Here is a 17,448-nt window from a genome sequence, read left to right on the forward strand (position 1 = left end):
ACAATTTCGGATGATGTTTTATGCGTACCTCCGGATTTAAACACGTATTTTCGCCAATATATGCAGGGTGGATTAAAAATTGAATGAGTCGGGTACATGTTAAAAATTAAACTCAAGTTTTCTTTGAACTTTACAGAAATTCTATCATCTGAATTGGAAGGTCGGCAAAAGGATCCCAGTAGTATTTTATTCCCGTTACCTAGAATAACCTCTGTCCATACTAGCTCAAAGGAATTGAAGATAAACTACTTCTAACAGCAATAAACACGTCACCGTCAATTGTGTTTAATCTATCGTTTCAGAACACTGTTAGGTTCTTCGCAAAAATTTCGGCAGAACTTATCTCGGGTTTCAGCCCTTTCAGTGCCTATACGTATTTAAGCATCAGTTCTTTCTATCAGTGATTGGAGCTTTGATATTTTCCCATCACAGCTACGTCAATTTGAAACTGTATTACCTATGGTTCCTGCATCTACGTTCTGCCTTTGTTCGGCTTGCACCTTTTGAGACTCAAGCCCTTTTTGTGTTTTCGCGAGACCCTCCAACCTAAAAACCCACCCAGTCCACGCCACGCAGCCCATGCTAACCGCGAAACCTACTCCTGCGTGTAGTGGACTCCTGACCTGTTCAGCGGAACCCAAAACCCAATCACCCTACGGCGAACGTCGAGGAATCTGTAGCCTACACACATGATTGCTTTATTCTAGCACTTCACTGAGGACTGGTTTGAGAACATTTTTGCACAGAAGTAATTTATCATTTTTCCCTCGTACATGTTCACTTGGGTCAGTTTTAGCTGCAAATTTTGATGCGTAATGTATAAAAATCTGGCACTTTGCATCCCTGGTGCCCCATTCGAGTCCAAGATGTCCGCTACTGATTGTGGTCCGTCCCACATAGGAATCTTATAGTTGTTGCGCCCCTGGCAATCCTCTCAGAGAGCGACAGCTTTTGCCTCTAGGGCTTTAACACTTTCATGGCGGCGTGTGTCGCTAGCGGCTCACACTACATCCTCCCATCGGCTCATGCTAGATCCTCCCATTGAGCGACATATCCTACCGGTGGCTCATGCTCGATTCTACCAGTTATGCTACAAGAAACACAATAAACATGATGTACTACCTATGATCCAGGTGCAACGAACAGCTATGATTACAACATCGTGTGACCCTTCAGTGAGAGTACTTCTGAGTAAATGAGACGCCTCATAAGACGTCCTGGCAGATTAAAACTGTGTGCCGGACCGAGACTCGAACTCGGGACCTTTGCCTTTCACGGGCAAGTGCCCTACCAACTGAGCTACCCAAGCACGACTCACGCCCCGTCCTCACAGCTTTACTTCTACCAGTACCTCGTCTCCTACCTTCAAAACTTTAGCTGCGAGGACGGGGCGTGACTCATGCTTGGGTAGCTCAGTTGATAGCCAGCACGGTAGCTCAGCGTGTTCGGTCAGAGGGTTATCTGCCCTCTGTAATAAAAAAAAACTGAGTTAATAGATCAACAACGGACTTAAAAAGGGTGTCTTACGACGTCCGCCTCGATCAGGTTCAACGAACAAAAACGAACAAACTGAGAATTAAAGAAAAAAAATGTTGGTAGAGACTTGCCCGCGAAAGGCAAAGGTCCTGAGGTCGAGTCTCTGTCCGGCACACAGTTTTAATCTGCCAGGAAGTTTCATATCAGCGCACACTCCGCTGCAGAGTGAAAATCTCATTTTCGAGATGCCTCATAGTTTGTGAGTTATTTAGTGTAAAATAATTTTGTGTCATCTCCTGTTGTTTTAAAAGGTTGTACTTACGCTATTGTCAAAATAAAAGTTCAGTGTATTAAAATAGTAATCATTTGAATATGACCCTTGGGGTACGGTGATAATCAAGAAAAGCAGCCCTGTCAAATGAAGGAAAGCATGAACACCCACACCGCCCCATAGCGAGAAACACAATTCTCAACGCCGGTGTGGAATTGTTAAACTGGCTCTGACCACACCAGCTCTTGGATGCCAAATGCCTCTTTGAAACAGTTGCTGCAACTGTCAGATAACAGACTACTTGTCAAGTATAGCAAGCAGAAACGCTAGAGTGTAGGGGCTGAGTAGGAGGGGAGCCCGGTGGTGGGGAGAGCGTCGCGCATGCGCGTTTGCGCCTCCGGCGGCGTCGAGGCGGCAGACTGCGTGGGGGCAGCGCCGCCAGTGTCGGTGCGGACGCCGTCGCGAGCAGACGTGACGTCACCCAGTGCAGCCAGCGACGACGCCTACGGTCAGGCGGCGGCGGCGGGCTTCCGCGAGTGGGACGGGAAAAACCCGTGAGCAGCGGACCGGCGTCCTAGCGCGCAGATTTCGGAGGCGGACAGTTGGGACGCGTGGCGCCAGACGCTGAGAAAGCCGAAGAAGTCGAGGAATGTGAGCGAAGGTCGTGATGGGACCCATGCTGCCGCCGATCGTCACAGCAGTAATACTGCTCGCCGCGCTCCAAGGTAAGCACTTATGCCTGACGAGTGCACTGGAGGGTACCTCTGTCTTCTGCAGCTGCAAACTGCTTTTACAGATCTTACAGGGCTGTGTGTAAAATGACTATCAAGTGCTGAAAGTAAATGTTGATTGTTGAATCAATCAAATTGTCTATACAGGTTAAAACAGCAATGGACCACTGTTAACGATGCTATTCATTAAGAGGAGATAATGCCATTAATGGTTTCAAACCGACAAGTTCATCATCAGACTGCTGTTCACGTTTGAAATTCCATTTAGCTAATGGAATGTTGACCATTTTTCGCTGTGGTGCAGGTTACTTGTGGTGGTGACCTACAACTGAAAACGATGGAAGAAAAGTAATTACGTTACTGTAATTGAACCTAACCATTAATTTAAAAAAAGCATATATTCAGTGTCGAATTGTTTAAATCAGCTAAATTATCGACACAAAACCCAATAAAAAACTTCAATAATAATACGATATATTTAGAGCAATTAGCGACGTTACTGGTTTCGTTGGAATCTAGTTGATCATCAGGCGGCCGTTTACATTTAAACTTACATCTGACGTATACCACGTTGACTGTTTCTCCTGGCCCAATTTCCTTGAGGTGGTGGATTACCTAACAGGGAAAAAAAAAGAAACATAAATGCAAGAAACGCGTGAAAATGCTATATTTTAGTGTAATTGCACCCGACGATGGATTAAAACAATGAAAACAACTTTCAAAGATAATAGGAGATTTTTTTATATTCTCGGAACGAAATTCTTTCCACTTTTTATATCACTGTTGACTGTTTTGAGTAATAACATACTGTGCGGAATAGCAACAAACGTTCAAAACTTTCCAGAAATTTGTTGATACGTACAGTGCAGATCACCATTTGCACACACCTAAATATTATTACCACAAGGATATTTACGTACCAAGATGGCGATTTACAAAGACGAAACACTGCCAAACAATGTGTCTCGCAGAGAAGTTACAATACGTACAAAAATGTTAGAAAGTTTGCAAAGCATTAAAGTTTCAGTGTATGCAATATACATTGTGTTATCATTAATTATGAGTAATGTGAGCAAGGAACTTTCACAAACAGCAAAAATCTCGTCTACAACATGAACTGAGTAATTTTAAAGGTCAACAGCCCTTCGGAAATGAACCTGCTCATTGTAAACCGAGAACGGCGTTATTAACGTTCATTAGTCACTGTTTTAAATTTTTGTAAGCATTAACGTCTATTTTTACACGGCAACGGCCTTAAAAGGTCAATTTTCGACACAGTACGATCAAATTGTTATATTTAGATGGTGCATGAGATGATTAATGTAATTCAAAACGTCAGCAGTTCAAACTGTAGATAAAGAGTAGAGAGCCGTTGGAAACGTCGCAATCATAACCACAAACTGACGACGAACTGTAGCAATAGTCCAGTTCTCCATTCACAGGTGGCCTAGCGATATGACACTGTAGAAGAGAGACCGGACTCACACCCGTGTGGAGGGTGGATTTCAAATCTCCCTCCGATCGAGAAGATATACTACCTTCCTCGAGTCCAAGAGAACTGTGATGATCTATTTTACTGCCAATTTTTCATTTATTTTCTGTACAATAGCAGTTTCAAGTACCGCGTTAAACCGTTTTCATAAGAACAATATCATGTCTTCACTACAGCACTTGTCAGCTAGTCTAAAACACGGACTAAACAACACACAACGTTTGCTAGGTGCAGTAGCTTAGCACCACAGATTTTTGATGACTCTACAGCCAACAAATGTATGCTGTAAGTTACCGCATCCAACATATAAGTGGCAGTCAAATGAAAATGACGCGCATGGAGTAAAGGTAAATAAACTGTTACTTCAAAAGTAGTTACCGAAACTCTTTATAGATTTGTCTCACTGTGAGACAACGTGGTCAGTGCCCTCACGGAAGAATGTTTGCGGTTACCTACGGAACCATGGTTACCCACGTGTGGTCCTCTTCGTTCGATGGAAACCGACGGCCACGAACGTCTTCCTTTAAAGCTCCAGAAATGGAAAGCGTATGAAGAGAGATCGGTACAGTATAGAGGATGTGTAGGGCTTCCCAGCGAAACGTCTGCAGCGTAGTCGAACCAACCGTGGCATCGTGTGGGTGGGCATTATTCTGCAACACAATGATGCCGCCCTGGACGTTTAGAATTTACAGCGTGCTCCAATTTTTCCAGTGTGTCGACGTACCACTGTGTCTTAATTGTGGAAATGTTTTACAGAACGTCAGTGAGCGGTGGGTTGACGGAAGGCATCATTCGGTTGGAGGATAGTGCCCGCCCAAATGTCGCCAAAGTTGTTCCTGCTGTGCTGCAGAAGTTTCGCTGGGAACACCGTACATATCCTCCAGACAGTTCTGATCTCTCCCCAGAGATTTTTATGATTTCGAAGCCCTGAAGAAATACATTGTGGCCGTCGACTTGCTTCGGACAAAGAGTTGCACTCCAGGGAACAATCATAGTCTCGTTGGCAGCCGCCAACAATTTTACTTGAAGACATTGACCATCATGTCTCAGAGTTTCATAAATATATTAATATTTACGGCAATTACTTTTGAAACAAGTAATAGGTTACTAGCTTTTTTCCATCTGTCTCGTTTTCCTCTTCCGTATAAATTGTGTTGTGTTTAGCGCCTGCTGGTAATTGATGTACTGAAGCACGAACATTGTTTAGGTAAAAACTTTTTAGCAGAGCGTTTGAGAAAGGCCATATACCGAAATTGTTTGGTAGTACAGAAAAAAACCAAAAGTGTTAACAATTAGGGGACACTGGTACAAAGGAAACCATGTATTTTAATGTTTTGACAAAATCCTCGTGGTGGACGTACTTTCTTCATTCTATATACAAAAATTCTCATCTGTTGTGGTTGTTCTCACGGCTACAACGGCCGTTCTGTATTTTTATTAAAAACACTATTAAACGTTCTTCGTTCCACAATGCCGCTTGGATCGTAGAGCGCTACAAGCGTTTTAACAGAATTGCTGTTTAATGTCGCTTGATTACGACTGCTAATATAAACAGCAATATGTATGAAAATCTATTAAGCTGTGCTTCAACAGCTGTGCCGTTTTACATATACCATCAAGAGGCTTAATACTGCTGCCACTACTTCTGACTATGTTTCCATTATCTGGAAGTGAAGGACACAGTCTGTACTACTAAACGAATATCCAGCAAAACGGGGTACGGTACGCTGAGGGAGTTGCAGGTTGCCGATCTGACAGCTTCCAGGGGCATCAAAAATTTTAATTTCAATATTTCGCGTAGTTATTGACCAAATATAAAAATTTAAAGCATTTTAATAAACTACCTATCAAGAGGTATAACACAATAAGACACGTATCACAGGTAGAAAACGTGTGTTTGTTTCGAGGCAAGGTAATTGACGGCTTGCCAATGCCCGGACTTTATATTTACCCCTTTTGAGAATGAAAGCACTCAGCGACTTCCAGCCAACTCTACACATAATTTCAAACTTTTTCTCGCTGATATCCCCTCATCTGCTCCCCTCGTCCACTAGCAAGAGACAAAACGAAAGAAGTTTATCGCTTACTACTTTTCCGCCGTTCATTCAGTAAAACGGCAAGGTCAGGCATGACGATTTAGTTTATTACTTCTTTACTACTAACTCCATTCACAACAGTTTGCACATAGTATCCACATACATCACTTAATGTAACGGAAAAATAATGTCATTGTACAGCACATAGTTCAGGAGAAACAATTACATGCTTGAGAAACTGGCGGCTGCTTGAAATGGCTGGAAAAACAGGCATGAGGTTTTAGTTTATTACTTCTTCATTACTTCTATTCGTAGCACACTATGCAGCCAGATCTACATATATCACCCAATGTTCCTGCAAAATTATATCACCGCACGACACATAGTTCACAAGTCATAAACACTAGGTTATTCCTTAAAAAGGAGCGCAGGGAAACTTCAACATCAGGCCTGACATTTTCACTTATTACTTCTTTTCGCAATGCACTCTGCACACAGTACCTACGTGTATCACTGAATCTACGTCCAAAATTATATCATTGTACGACACTTAGCTGAAGAGATACGACGTCATAAATATTGAGATTCGTGCTAAACGAGCTTTTACATAAACTGCAGCGCAAAATAACCCAATTTGTATTCATCCACTATTTAATAAAGAGAAGACTTAGCGATTTCTGTCAAGCTTGATGAATAATTTTAAACCTTTCCTAAGCTTTTTCTTGCTTGCATGCTTAATGCATATTTAACACACTTACCCATTAGTAATCAGATGTCTGAAACAGTTTATACAACGGAATTCGATTCTTTAAAAAATCAGGGGTTTACTGATATACAATAAGAGGACAAGAAAAAGAGATAAATGGTTTATCATATTTACAGTGAAAATAAGCGTGAGTGAAAGTCTGCGATAGTCGAAGTGTAAACGTTCTAGTAACTAAAGGTCGCCAAACCAGCTGTTTACGAGATAACTGCGGATGTGTCGTTACGAACAGTCACTAACGTGAGATATTGTCTTAGTTAGTGCAAATACATTTTAAATATGAACTCAATGTCTCTATCTAGCTGGGTTCAAATTTTAATTATAGAACATTCTAGAGTAAAGTGGTAGATGGCATAGTGAGGTTTCGACATGTATTGCTATCGATGTAAGAAGATAATTAACGCACCAATAATGTAAACGATGGCTACGTCTTCAGGTCCTGTCTCTTGTCCTCGAAGACGATATAGTGTTTCATATCCCTTACTTTCAAAATGTTCATAGAAGTACAGAAAGTAAATATCCTACGTCCAACTAACTATTATAGTGTTTTCGGAGTTTATATAATTTGATAAGGGCAGAAATATTATGTTAGCAGATACATGTTTCTTATCTTGCTATGGCTGTCTCGCTGTCTAGGGTGTCGGTTCCCGTTTATGTCTTCCTATTAATAGATCCAAGGTCTTTTTGTTTCAGTAAAAGTCACTGAAATACTGTTGCTTTTTGACATCTTCTGTATTTATTCATAAATTCTTGACACTTTTTACAATACCACTTGTTAAGTAAATGCATTATGCAATATTTCAACACAAGACAAAGAGGTGGATGACCGGTAGATTAGTGCTTAACGTATTGTCGACAAAGGTCGTTAGAGATGGAGCACAAACTTGGATTAGAGATAGATAGGGAAGGAAATCAGCAGTGCCGTTTTTCGAAGGAATCAACCCGGCATTTGCCCTAAGCGATTTAAGGAAATCACGGAAAACCTATATCAGGATAGCCAGACGCGAGTTTGAACCGTCGTCCTCCCGAATCCGAGTCGATTGTGCTAACAACTGCGCCACCTCGCCCGATACAACACATAGAACCTGATAGTTACACTGACCAATATCGACAACAATTGCCGGCCGCGGTGGTCTAGCGGTTCTAGGCGCTCAGTCCGGAGCCGCGCGACTGCTACGGTCGTGGTTCGAATCCTGCCTCGGGCATGGATGTGTGTGATGTCCTTAGGTTAGTTAGGTTTAAGTAGTTCTACATTCTAGGGGACTGATGACCTCAGCATTTGAGTCCCATAGTGCTCAGAGCCATTTGAACCATTTGACAACAATTGAAACTATTTTGGCGCCTCTGGTGCCTAAAATTTCTATAAATACTACTTACATAGCTTCCACACCCTTCTAGAACAGGATGTAGTACAAATTACTTTTCTGATGATTGTCTTAACTGAAATTATTTTACAAGTACAATTTACATAGTGTTTTCCGGTAATAATTAATTATATAAAATTCATATGCCTAATAATTTTTAATTGAGGCTGCAAATTTTGACAATATAATAACTATCACCTTCCTGTCTTTTTATAATAGTCGATTGCATTATTGATAGTAAATTAACACAATTAAGAATGAAATCAGAAATTTAAGTTAACAGTTGTGATTACTAATGTTCTTGGTTCAAGATCGATGTTGCTAAGTGTATAGATATGAAAAATAAAATTAATTTATTACAGAAATAGTATTTTGGTGATCAGATATGTACAAAATTATCTTTAGATGTGGAATATATAATTTAAGTATAATAATTAACTTCAGTTAAGCAGCAATTTATAAAGTATCGAACATTTCTGTTGAATTACGAAAATCTGATGAGGTAAGAGTCATTACAATGTCTATCCTATGGATTTTTTTGTTTGATGTCATGTCAGAGGTGATGCTCTCAGACCTGGCGTTGATTACGTTGAACAACAGGAGCTGATTTATGGGATGATCCGTGGGGTGTTTGAAAGAACACAGAGACGAGTACAGTTTTGCATTCAGATGCTAGAGCAGATCTCTGAACAGTATGAGCGTGCGTGAATTGTAATTTGTAGCCCACTGAAGCACTATTGTATATCTTGATAAGGTAAGGCATGGCTCCAATTTGAACGAAATTATATGGGCACTTTGTCGAAAAATTTACGTTGCATTCACATTTGTACTCAGTTAGGCAACATTTCATGTTGCAGTCAGTGATGGCTGGCCGCGGTGGCCGAGCGGTTCTAGGCGCTACAGTCCGGAACCGCGCGACTGCTGCGGTCGCAGGTGCGAATCCTGCCTCGGGCATGGATGTGTGTGATGTCCTTAGGTTAGTGAGGATTAAGTAGTTCTAAGTTCTAGGGGACTGATGACCTCAGAAGTTAAGTCCCATAGTGCTCAGAGCCATTTTGAGCAGTCAGTGATGACTCGTCAACACACATTGAAAGTTGGCTCACAAACGCCTCGTTTGCAGATCCTTGTTGACTTGAAAGTTTTGCTTCTGTTGTATATTTACACTCATGTCACACAGCTTTCACTACCAATTACGAGACACTGTTTATGTTGTACCATAATTATACTACATCATTAAGACGTACTGGAAAGCTTAAAATGGTGTACATCAGTGGTAGTCAATCTGGTTCCCTCCGCCCACTAGTAGGCGCTCCAGCTTTCATGGTGGGGCGTAGATGGTAGTGGTTTTAAAATCAATTTAATCACGTTTCCGTAACTATTTCTCATAAAGTATTTGGTAAATATTTGTAATATTATAATACGCTTTGGCTTACTGTAATTTCGCTTCATAATTTTTATAAAGTGAAGTTACTTCCCTATTATTATAAATCACCATTACTGTGGACCCATCTGGAGGTATCGAAATTTTGCTGTTAACAGGGATTCAAAAGTGGGCGGTAGTGAAGAAGTTGATTACTCCTGGCGTACATTAATGCAAGTTGTGTTAAATACATAGCCTGTAAACATAAGAACCAGAACCATGGCACTACACATAAATACCAGCTACTTTTCATACTAAAGCAGGAATATGACTTCTTTCAAGGAATTCATATTTACCTTTCCCTTGGGTTCCCTGAAGCCCTTCAGGCGACTGCCTGAACTGTTCCTCAACAGGTGATTTCTTCCCCACTTCCTTTTCCTATCTGTTTACTTGCGCTGTCAGTAACGATCCATACATCGACGGAACATTGAAACTTAGGCTTTCTCATTATTCAAAAACCCCCCCATAATTTTGTAGGCAATTTATTATCCCTTATTTGAAACTTTTAACTGGTACCGCCCTGTTTGAGAGTTCTGTCTGCACACTAATGCACAGGAACTTTCGTAAGAAATTATTTTCAGAGTTAATGGAACGAAACAAATGAGATGCTATCATCACGATTTTTCATACTGTTATCGTGCTACTGGGTACTTGTCAATCTACATCCAAAAGATCCATACGCCATGGTCGCTGTCCGGATATAGTGTTGTACAAACACTGCAATACTCTTATGTTGTTGACATTTTTTGGCTAAACAGCCCAAAGTGGCTTAAAATTATTTTTAGTAGACCCAAAGAGATGTCTTCGCAAACGAAGGATTTGGGAAGTAGCTCAAGAACAAAGGATAGTATACGTCACATTGTTATTGTGGGAATCACACGGGAGTTAGACTGTAGCGGTCTACATGAGAAAGAACGTTATAGACAGTTGAGTCTAATGGTTAGCGTGGTGACCGCAGTTCTTTAGCAGAGCGCTAGCAAAACGTTTGTCTTGCCTTCCGCAATGTCTGCGTTACTTCAGTTTCCTTAACCGTCTTAGTATCCGTACAGCAGCCACCGCACATGGTTAAAGAGCACACTAGACGCTCGTAACTTCTGTTGTCAGCTGCTATGTTGGCGACAAATACACATAAGCGTGTCGGCTTTCAGACCAAATACTTTCCTGGATAACATTTCAAAAATGGTTCAAATGGCTATCAGAACTATGGGACGTAGCTGCTGAGGTCATCAGTCGCCTACAACTTAGAACTACTTAAACCTAACTGACCTAAGGACATCACACACATCCATGCCCGAGGCAGGATTCGAACCTGCAACCGTAGCGGTCGCGCGGTTCCAGACTGTAGCGCCTAGAACCGCTCGGCCACTCCGGCCGGTGGATAACATATGTGAGGGGCAATGTCGTTGCTTGACATAGGCCGACAGTAACATATTTTAATTGGTAAAGTGATGACCATTCGTGATCTTAACACAAACATCACATTCATACTTGATGATTTTTCTAAAAATGGCTCTGAGCACTATGGGACTCAACTGCTGAGGTCATTAGTCCCCTAGAACATAGAACTAGTTAAACCTAACTAACCTAAGGACATCACAAACATCCATGCCCGAGGCAGGATTCGAACCTGCGACCGTAGCGGTCTTGCGGTTCCAGACTGCAGCGCCTTTAACCGCACGGCCACTTCGGCCGGCTGATGATATTTCTATCAGCTGGAGAGGGCTGAGAACTTTTTCTAGCCACGTTGCTCCTCTGTGGCAGTCTGTAGCTACTCCGTATACCATATGACATGATGATGGTGATGTCTGGTTTGAGAGGTGCTCAACTGCGTGGGCATCAGCATCCGTTCAAACTCCCAATTTTTTAACAGTCCAATTTATTTACACAGTCCAATCCAGCCACTCTCACGAATGATGATGATGATGAGGAGGAAATGATGAGGACAACACAAACACCCAGTCACCGGCCAGAGAAAATCCCCAACCCCGCCGGTAATCGAACCCGCGACACCGTGATCCAGTGCCCCCTAGACCACGAACTGCGGAAGATACCATATGACATAGCATTGATATACACCAGAATATGAACCTTAACGTGGAGTCTCTGATCGAGTTAAAGAAATACAGCTACTTTGGCCAATTTGACTATTCATTAATGCCGGCCGTAGTGGCCGAGCGGTTCTAGGCGCTCCAGTCTGGAACCGCCCGACCGCTACGGTCGCAGGTTCGAATCCTGCCTCGGGCGTGTATGTGTGTTATGTCCTTAGGTTAGTTAGGTTTAAGTAGTTCTAAGTTCTAGGGGACTGATAAAAGTTAAGTCCCATAGTGCTCAGAGCCATTTTTATTCATTAATTTTTACATTATAATAGTCTTAACACCTGTATTTAAACACCTTTTGTACTGTACGAATTGTCAATCATGTACAACGTCAGTGGGACTATTGGGGGATTCAACCCAGCTAATGGCAATTAAGACTTCTGTGTCTTAAATCAAATGCAGCATAGCTCGTTGTGAGAAAACGTGTAAATATTTCACAAGTAGCACGTTCCCTTCATTCGTCAGAAAGTGTATTTCATTTTCCGTCGACGTTGTTTACTGATTTCATTTTAAGATTATACTACAAGAACTCTATTGAAAGTTTTAGCAGCTTGTCCCATTTCTGCTGTACCGGTTGTGGATTGAACTTTCTTTTCTATCTTCTTCTCGCCTGTCGTCCGGGCTCTCAACAAAATTGTGTCTAGTGCCGTTTACTTCCGATGCTCCCTCTCTTAGTTGCATTCTCCTTTTGCTGTAATTGTGCAGAGAGGCAATTTCCTCTCAGTCTTGATAATACTGGCCCACTTTTCTGCTGGAAATCTCGCTCTCTATCGTGCAAAACAAAATCCTTTTCTCCAACACAGTGACACATTTCTACGCTCGGTACACTCCAGAAAGTCCTTACTGCTTCCCGCCTCGTCGTTTCTGTGCGAAAATTAATAAAGGGAGAACTGCGAGCGGTTGTTCTCCGTGTTCTTCTGATTTCTTGTATCACGCTCCGTCTATAAACTAATTACTTGCAGCTACCTTTAGCGTCAGCGTCCGTGTTATATAACTGGTTTTTACAGGAACTGCCCTTAACTGCGGAAACGATTTCATCGTCGGGATGAAAGAGATCATATCCAAGAGCAGGCGAGTCCATGCCTCTTGTACCTCCCGCCACACTCTCCAACCCTTCTATTCCATTTTCAGTTTGGCTTGTGAGGGTAAGCTAGTGAGTTGTGAATGTACGACAGCGTTGTGGTTGTGTTTACATATAGGAGCTCTGGTAAACGCAACCATTATGGTGATTTGATGAAAAATAAATTTCCTTTCGTTGGCATCATAAGCCAATATTTCTTTGCTGTTCTTGAAACGACAGCTTCCACTTCCTGTCTGGTGAACATAGGCACCTTCTTGAACTGGGGACCAGCAGGTCTTCAATAATTAATTCATCCCTGCTACATATTATTTGGTAGGTGTATAAGTTCGTAGCTTTTTAAAAAAAAAATGGTTCAGATGGTTCTGAGCACTATGGGACTCAACTTCTGAGGTCATCAGTCCCCTATAACTTAGAACTACTTAAACCTGCCTAACCAAAGGACATCACACACATCCATTCCCGAGGTAGGATTCGAACCTGTGACAGTAGCGGTCGCGCGGTTCCAAACTGTAGCGCCTAGAACCACTCGGCCACCCTGGCCGGCTAGCTTCTTTCCATAAGGTTAATAAACACAACAGATACACATAAAAAGGAATCTTTAGTAATCGATAATGTATTCTCCTTCACCATTTACAACAGTCTGCCAATGCTGGGGTAACTTTTCGATTCGACAATTTTAGAAATCACACGGTTTTGAGGCGAGGAACTCGTCGGGCCACGTTCAGAGCGCATTTTTATCAAAAAAAATGAGCTGTCCGTCAGAGAGCGGAAAAGGTGAATAAGGTGGTTGCGGAATGACTTTCCAACCCAGCTCCTGCACATCGTGTTTTGTCAGTGTAGTAGAATGCGGGGTGGGGGGGGGGGGTCGTTATCGTGGAGTGGCATCACTTCATTGAATCTTCCCGCTCGTTGTTCTTGTATTGCGTCTGTAAGACGTCTCAGTCGTTGACAGTAAATATCATTAGTGATCCAGAATGAGATTTTCACTCTGCAGCGGAGTGTGCGCTGATATGAAACTTCCTGGCAGATTAAAACTGTGTGCCGGACCGAGACTCGAACTCGGGAGCTTTGCCTTTCGCGGGCAAGTGCTCTACCATCTGAGCTACCCAAGCACGACTGAAAAGCTGTGGTGGTGATCTCCGTTTGGGATCGAGATATCAAATAGACAGAACTTGTTGGTATGAAGGAAGGCAGAGAGAAAACTATATCTGGCGTAAAGAAGGAATAATTTCACAAATTCTCAAGTGAAACAGAAAAACAAACGAAACTATGAGGGAGAGAGGTAAAGAAAAATCTCTTGTCTTACCACTGCATGAGATTATTTATGCTCGATGACAGGAGTACAGACCGATGTTCAGTACTACATTGCTAGAGCATAACCCAAACATACATCGAAAGTAAATCTGCTTCGTGCATTTCATTGCACAGCTAGTCTTTACTGGTGTTTCGACATGTTCCTGGATATCTGTTACTCAGGAGTCATTTTCTTTAATGGAAACGTGTAGGATGCCAACTGTTAATGCACAAATAGTTACATAGTACGGCAGAACTTGATACCCTTAAATTCAGGAGTACCGTGTTTCTATCCATATCTACAATGAGGTGACAAAAATCATGGTAAGCCTCGTAATATAGTGTCGGTTCTCCTGTTGCCCGACCTAGTGTAGCAGGTCGATGTTCCAAGGACTTAACAAGTAGTTGGAAACCCCCTGCAGAAGCACTGAGCCGTACTGCCCATATAGGTATCTATAATTTCGAAAGTATTGTCAGTTCAGCATATTGTGCACGAGCAGACACGTCGGTTAAGTACCATAAATGTTCGATGGGATTCATGTTGAGTGATGTGGGTGGCAAAATCATCCAAACCAACTGCGGACAACTGTGCACCAATTACACGGCGCATTGTCATTCATAAATATTCCAACGCTGTTTGGGAATATGAAGTCTCTGAACGGCTGTCAATCGTCTCCAAGTAACCAGAGGATTGAGTCCATTAGATGTAAACAACCCATGCCATTATGGAGGTAGTATCGGCTTGCACAGTGCCTTGGTGACAACTTAATCCATGGCGTCGTGGGGCTGCGCTAAACTCGAACGCTCGAGCTCATAGCAACAGAAATAGGGACTAATCTGGTCAGGCCATGGTTTTTCAGTCGTTGGCTCCATCCGCTGTGGTCACGAGCCGAGGAGAGACGCCGCAGGCGATGTCGGCTGTTAGCAAAATGGCGATCATTCTATTAGGGACCTGTGGAAGGTACATCAGCCTATATTGTTTTAGTTGTAAATATTTGTCATGTATTATTGTTTTTCTAACATTTTCTACATCCTGGAGGACTTCCTCACTACGGATGGATTGGAATGAAAGTAAATCTTACCGCCAAGTTTCGCAGCACTGTCCAAGCCGATACTTTCGTCGTACGTCCCACACTTATTTCTGCTGTTATTTCACGCAGTCTTGCTTGTCTGTTAGCACCGACAACTCTACGCAAACGCCGCTACTCTTGGTCGTTAAGTGAAGGCTGTCAGCCACTGCGTTGTCCGTGGTGAGAGGTAATGCCTCAAATTTGTTATTATCGGCTCACTCGTGACTCTGTGGATCTCGCAATATTGAATTCCCTAATTGGCTCTGAGCACTATGGGACTTAACATCTATGGTCATCAGTCCCCTAGAACTTAGAACTACTTAAACCTAACTAACCTAAGGACATCACACAACACCCAGTCATCACGAGGCAGAGAAAATCACTGACCCCGCCGGGAATCGAACCCGGGAACCCGGGCGTGGGAAGCGAGAAGGCTACCGCACAACCACGAGCTGCGGACCCCTAATGATTTCCGAAATGGGATGTCCCATGAGTCTAGCCCCTACTATCGTTATGTGTTCAAAGTCTGTTAATTACTGTCATGCGGACATAATCACGTCGGGGCCACTTTCACTTGAACAACCAGAGTGCAAATGAGAGCCTCGTCGGTGCACTGTCGTTTTATACCTTGTGCACGTGGTACTACCGTGATCTGGCTATGCGTGTATCACTATCCCACCTCTATGTACTTGATATTAATAATTTCGCGTAGATAAGTGCTCTTGGTGCAAGTTTTTCAACTGGATAACAGTTCGACAACTTGCGTGAACCTAATCTACACCAGTTACCCAACCGGATGAAGGGTCCCTACGGCTTAACATTGACTCTGAACGAGCAGTCCTTCCTGGTGACTCGTCACATCGTTGGGAGGTGAAGGCAACGTTGAAAAGTTGACTGAATAACCCGTCGTTCAACCGAGAGTCTATGCCGCGATCTCCTGGTTCCCAGGCACGGGATATACCCAAATCGTTTCCACACGTCAACTATCTTCATTAACTGATTTCCTCAGGGTATTCCGAAATCACTAGTCTGCTCGTAACGTTTATTCTTGTGGAAGACATTCACTTCTACGTCATACGTTGAAAAAAATGTTCAAATGCGTGTGAATACCTAAGGGACCAAACTGCTGAGGTCATCGATCCCTAGACTTACTCTCTACTTAAACTGACTTATGCTAAGGACAACACACACACTCGTGCCCGAGGGAGGACTCGAACCTCCTGGAGAGGCCGCGCAATCCGTGACATAGTGCCTGAAATCACGCGGCCATTCCTCGTGACCATACGTTGAACATTTCACGTTTAACTTAAACTTCGAAGACAGAGAATACGTCCAGTCGCACCAATAACTAATGATATGGTTTTAGAGATATGAGCTGCTTATTATTTGGCTTCACAGAAGTATATAGTCTGTCCTACAGACAACATATTTTTTTCATATTTACAGTGTCTCCCTTCCCTTCGAGCCAGTTGAAGAGACGTTACCTTTTGAAAGGATTGCAACAGCGAGTAAGAAGTAACCCAAAAACAATATAGGTGGCATACTTTTACTTTTTCCCACCAGTTTCGCGTATTATATTTCTTGGTTCGTTGGTATATTCGTAACAAAGACGTTTCTTTCATGAATATTTTTCACATACTAATTTATTTGTTTCGTATAAATGTGTGAACTCCTAGACACGCTCGGAAAACAAAGTAGCATTTCGTAAAATGTGTATCTAAAAGTTTTCGAGCATAAATGATCAGATAAAGGCTAATCGGAAGAAGTCACTCAAGTGCTGTTCATATAAATACTGTGAGGCTGATACTTCACCATCATCATCGTCATCGTCAGTTATTTGTATCATTAAATCATGTACGTTCTCCAATACTGAGCTTAGCTATGCCTACGACTTCTTCCTCCGTGCGTAACGGTGTTCGACGATAGTCAGTCCGCATTCTACAGCTTTCTTCCTCAGGTCTCTGTCCATCAGCCGACATTCTTCTCGTGGTCTTTGCCACTTGGACGTCATTCCGCCATCGCTTTTGCTAACTGACATCACTTTTGCTGGCAAAATCTCCAGTCTATTGTAACTTAATAATGGCTGTTCTTTCCAGGGCGCCCTTTACGTCGTTAACTGGTCTGATGTCTTCTGCGCCTTGTTTTTGTCTTTCCTTGTAAATCCCAACATAAGCCTTTCCATGCCTCGCTGTGTAGCTCTAAGTTAATGTCTTGTAATGTTTTTAAAGTGTCCAGGTCTCGTAGCCTAAGTTATAAGCAGGACGCACTGATCACAAACTATTTTCTTTTTTTTTTCAATTTTACTGCCGTCTTTGACCATGAAGATAGTTGAATGCCCTCCAAATGTCTGTAATT

At 42.5% G+C, this 17,448-nt stretch overlaps 1 protein-coding gene across 1 annotated transcript in view; it reads left to right on the forward strand.

Annotated features, from left to right (window-relative positions):
• The first annotated feature begins 2,195 nt into the window (after positions 1-2,195).
• The window catches only part of LOC126234552 (uncharacterized), a 279,428-nt gene continuing 264,175 nt past the window's right edge, over positions 2,196-17,448 (forward strand). The window contains exon 1 of the mRNA XM_049943256.1: positions 2,196-2,472. Within this exon, the coding sequence (XP_049799213.1) occupies positions 2,415-2,472 (58 nt within the window). The 5' untranslated portion in view covers positions 2,196-2,414. The remainder of the gene's footprint in view (positions 2,473-17,448) is intronic.

This window comes from Schistocerca nitens, chromosome 1 (genome assembly GCF_023898315.1).
Source record: "Schistocerca nitens isolate TAMUIC-IGC-003100 chromosome 1, iqSchNite1.1, whole genome shotgun sequence".
Taxonomy (NCBI): Eukaryota; Metazoa; Arthropoda; class Insecta; order Orthoptera; family Acrididae; genus Schistocerca; species Schistocerca nitens.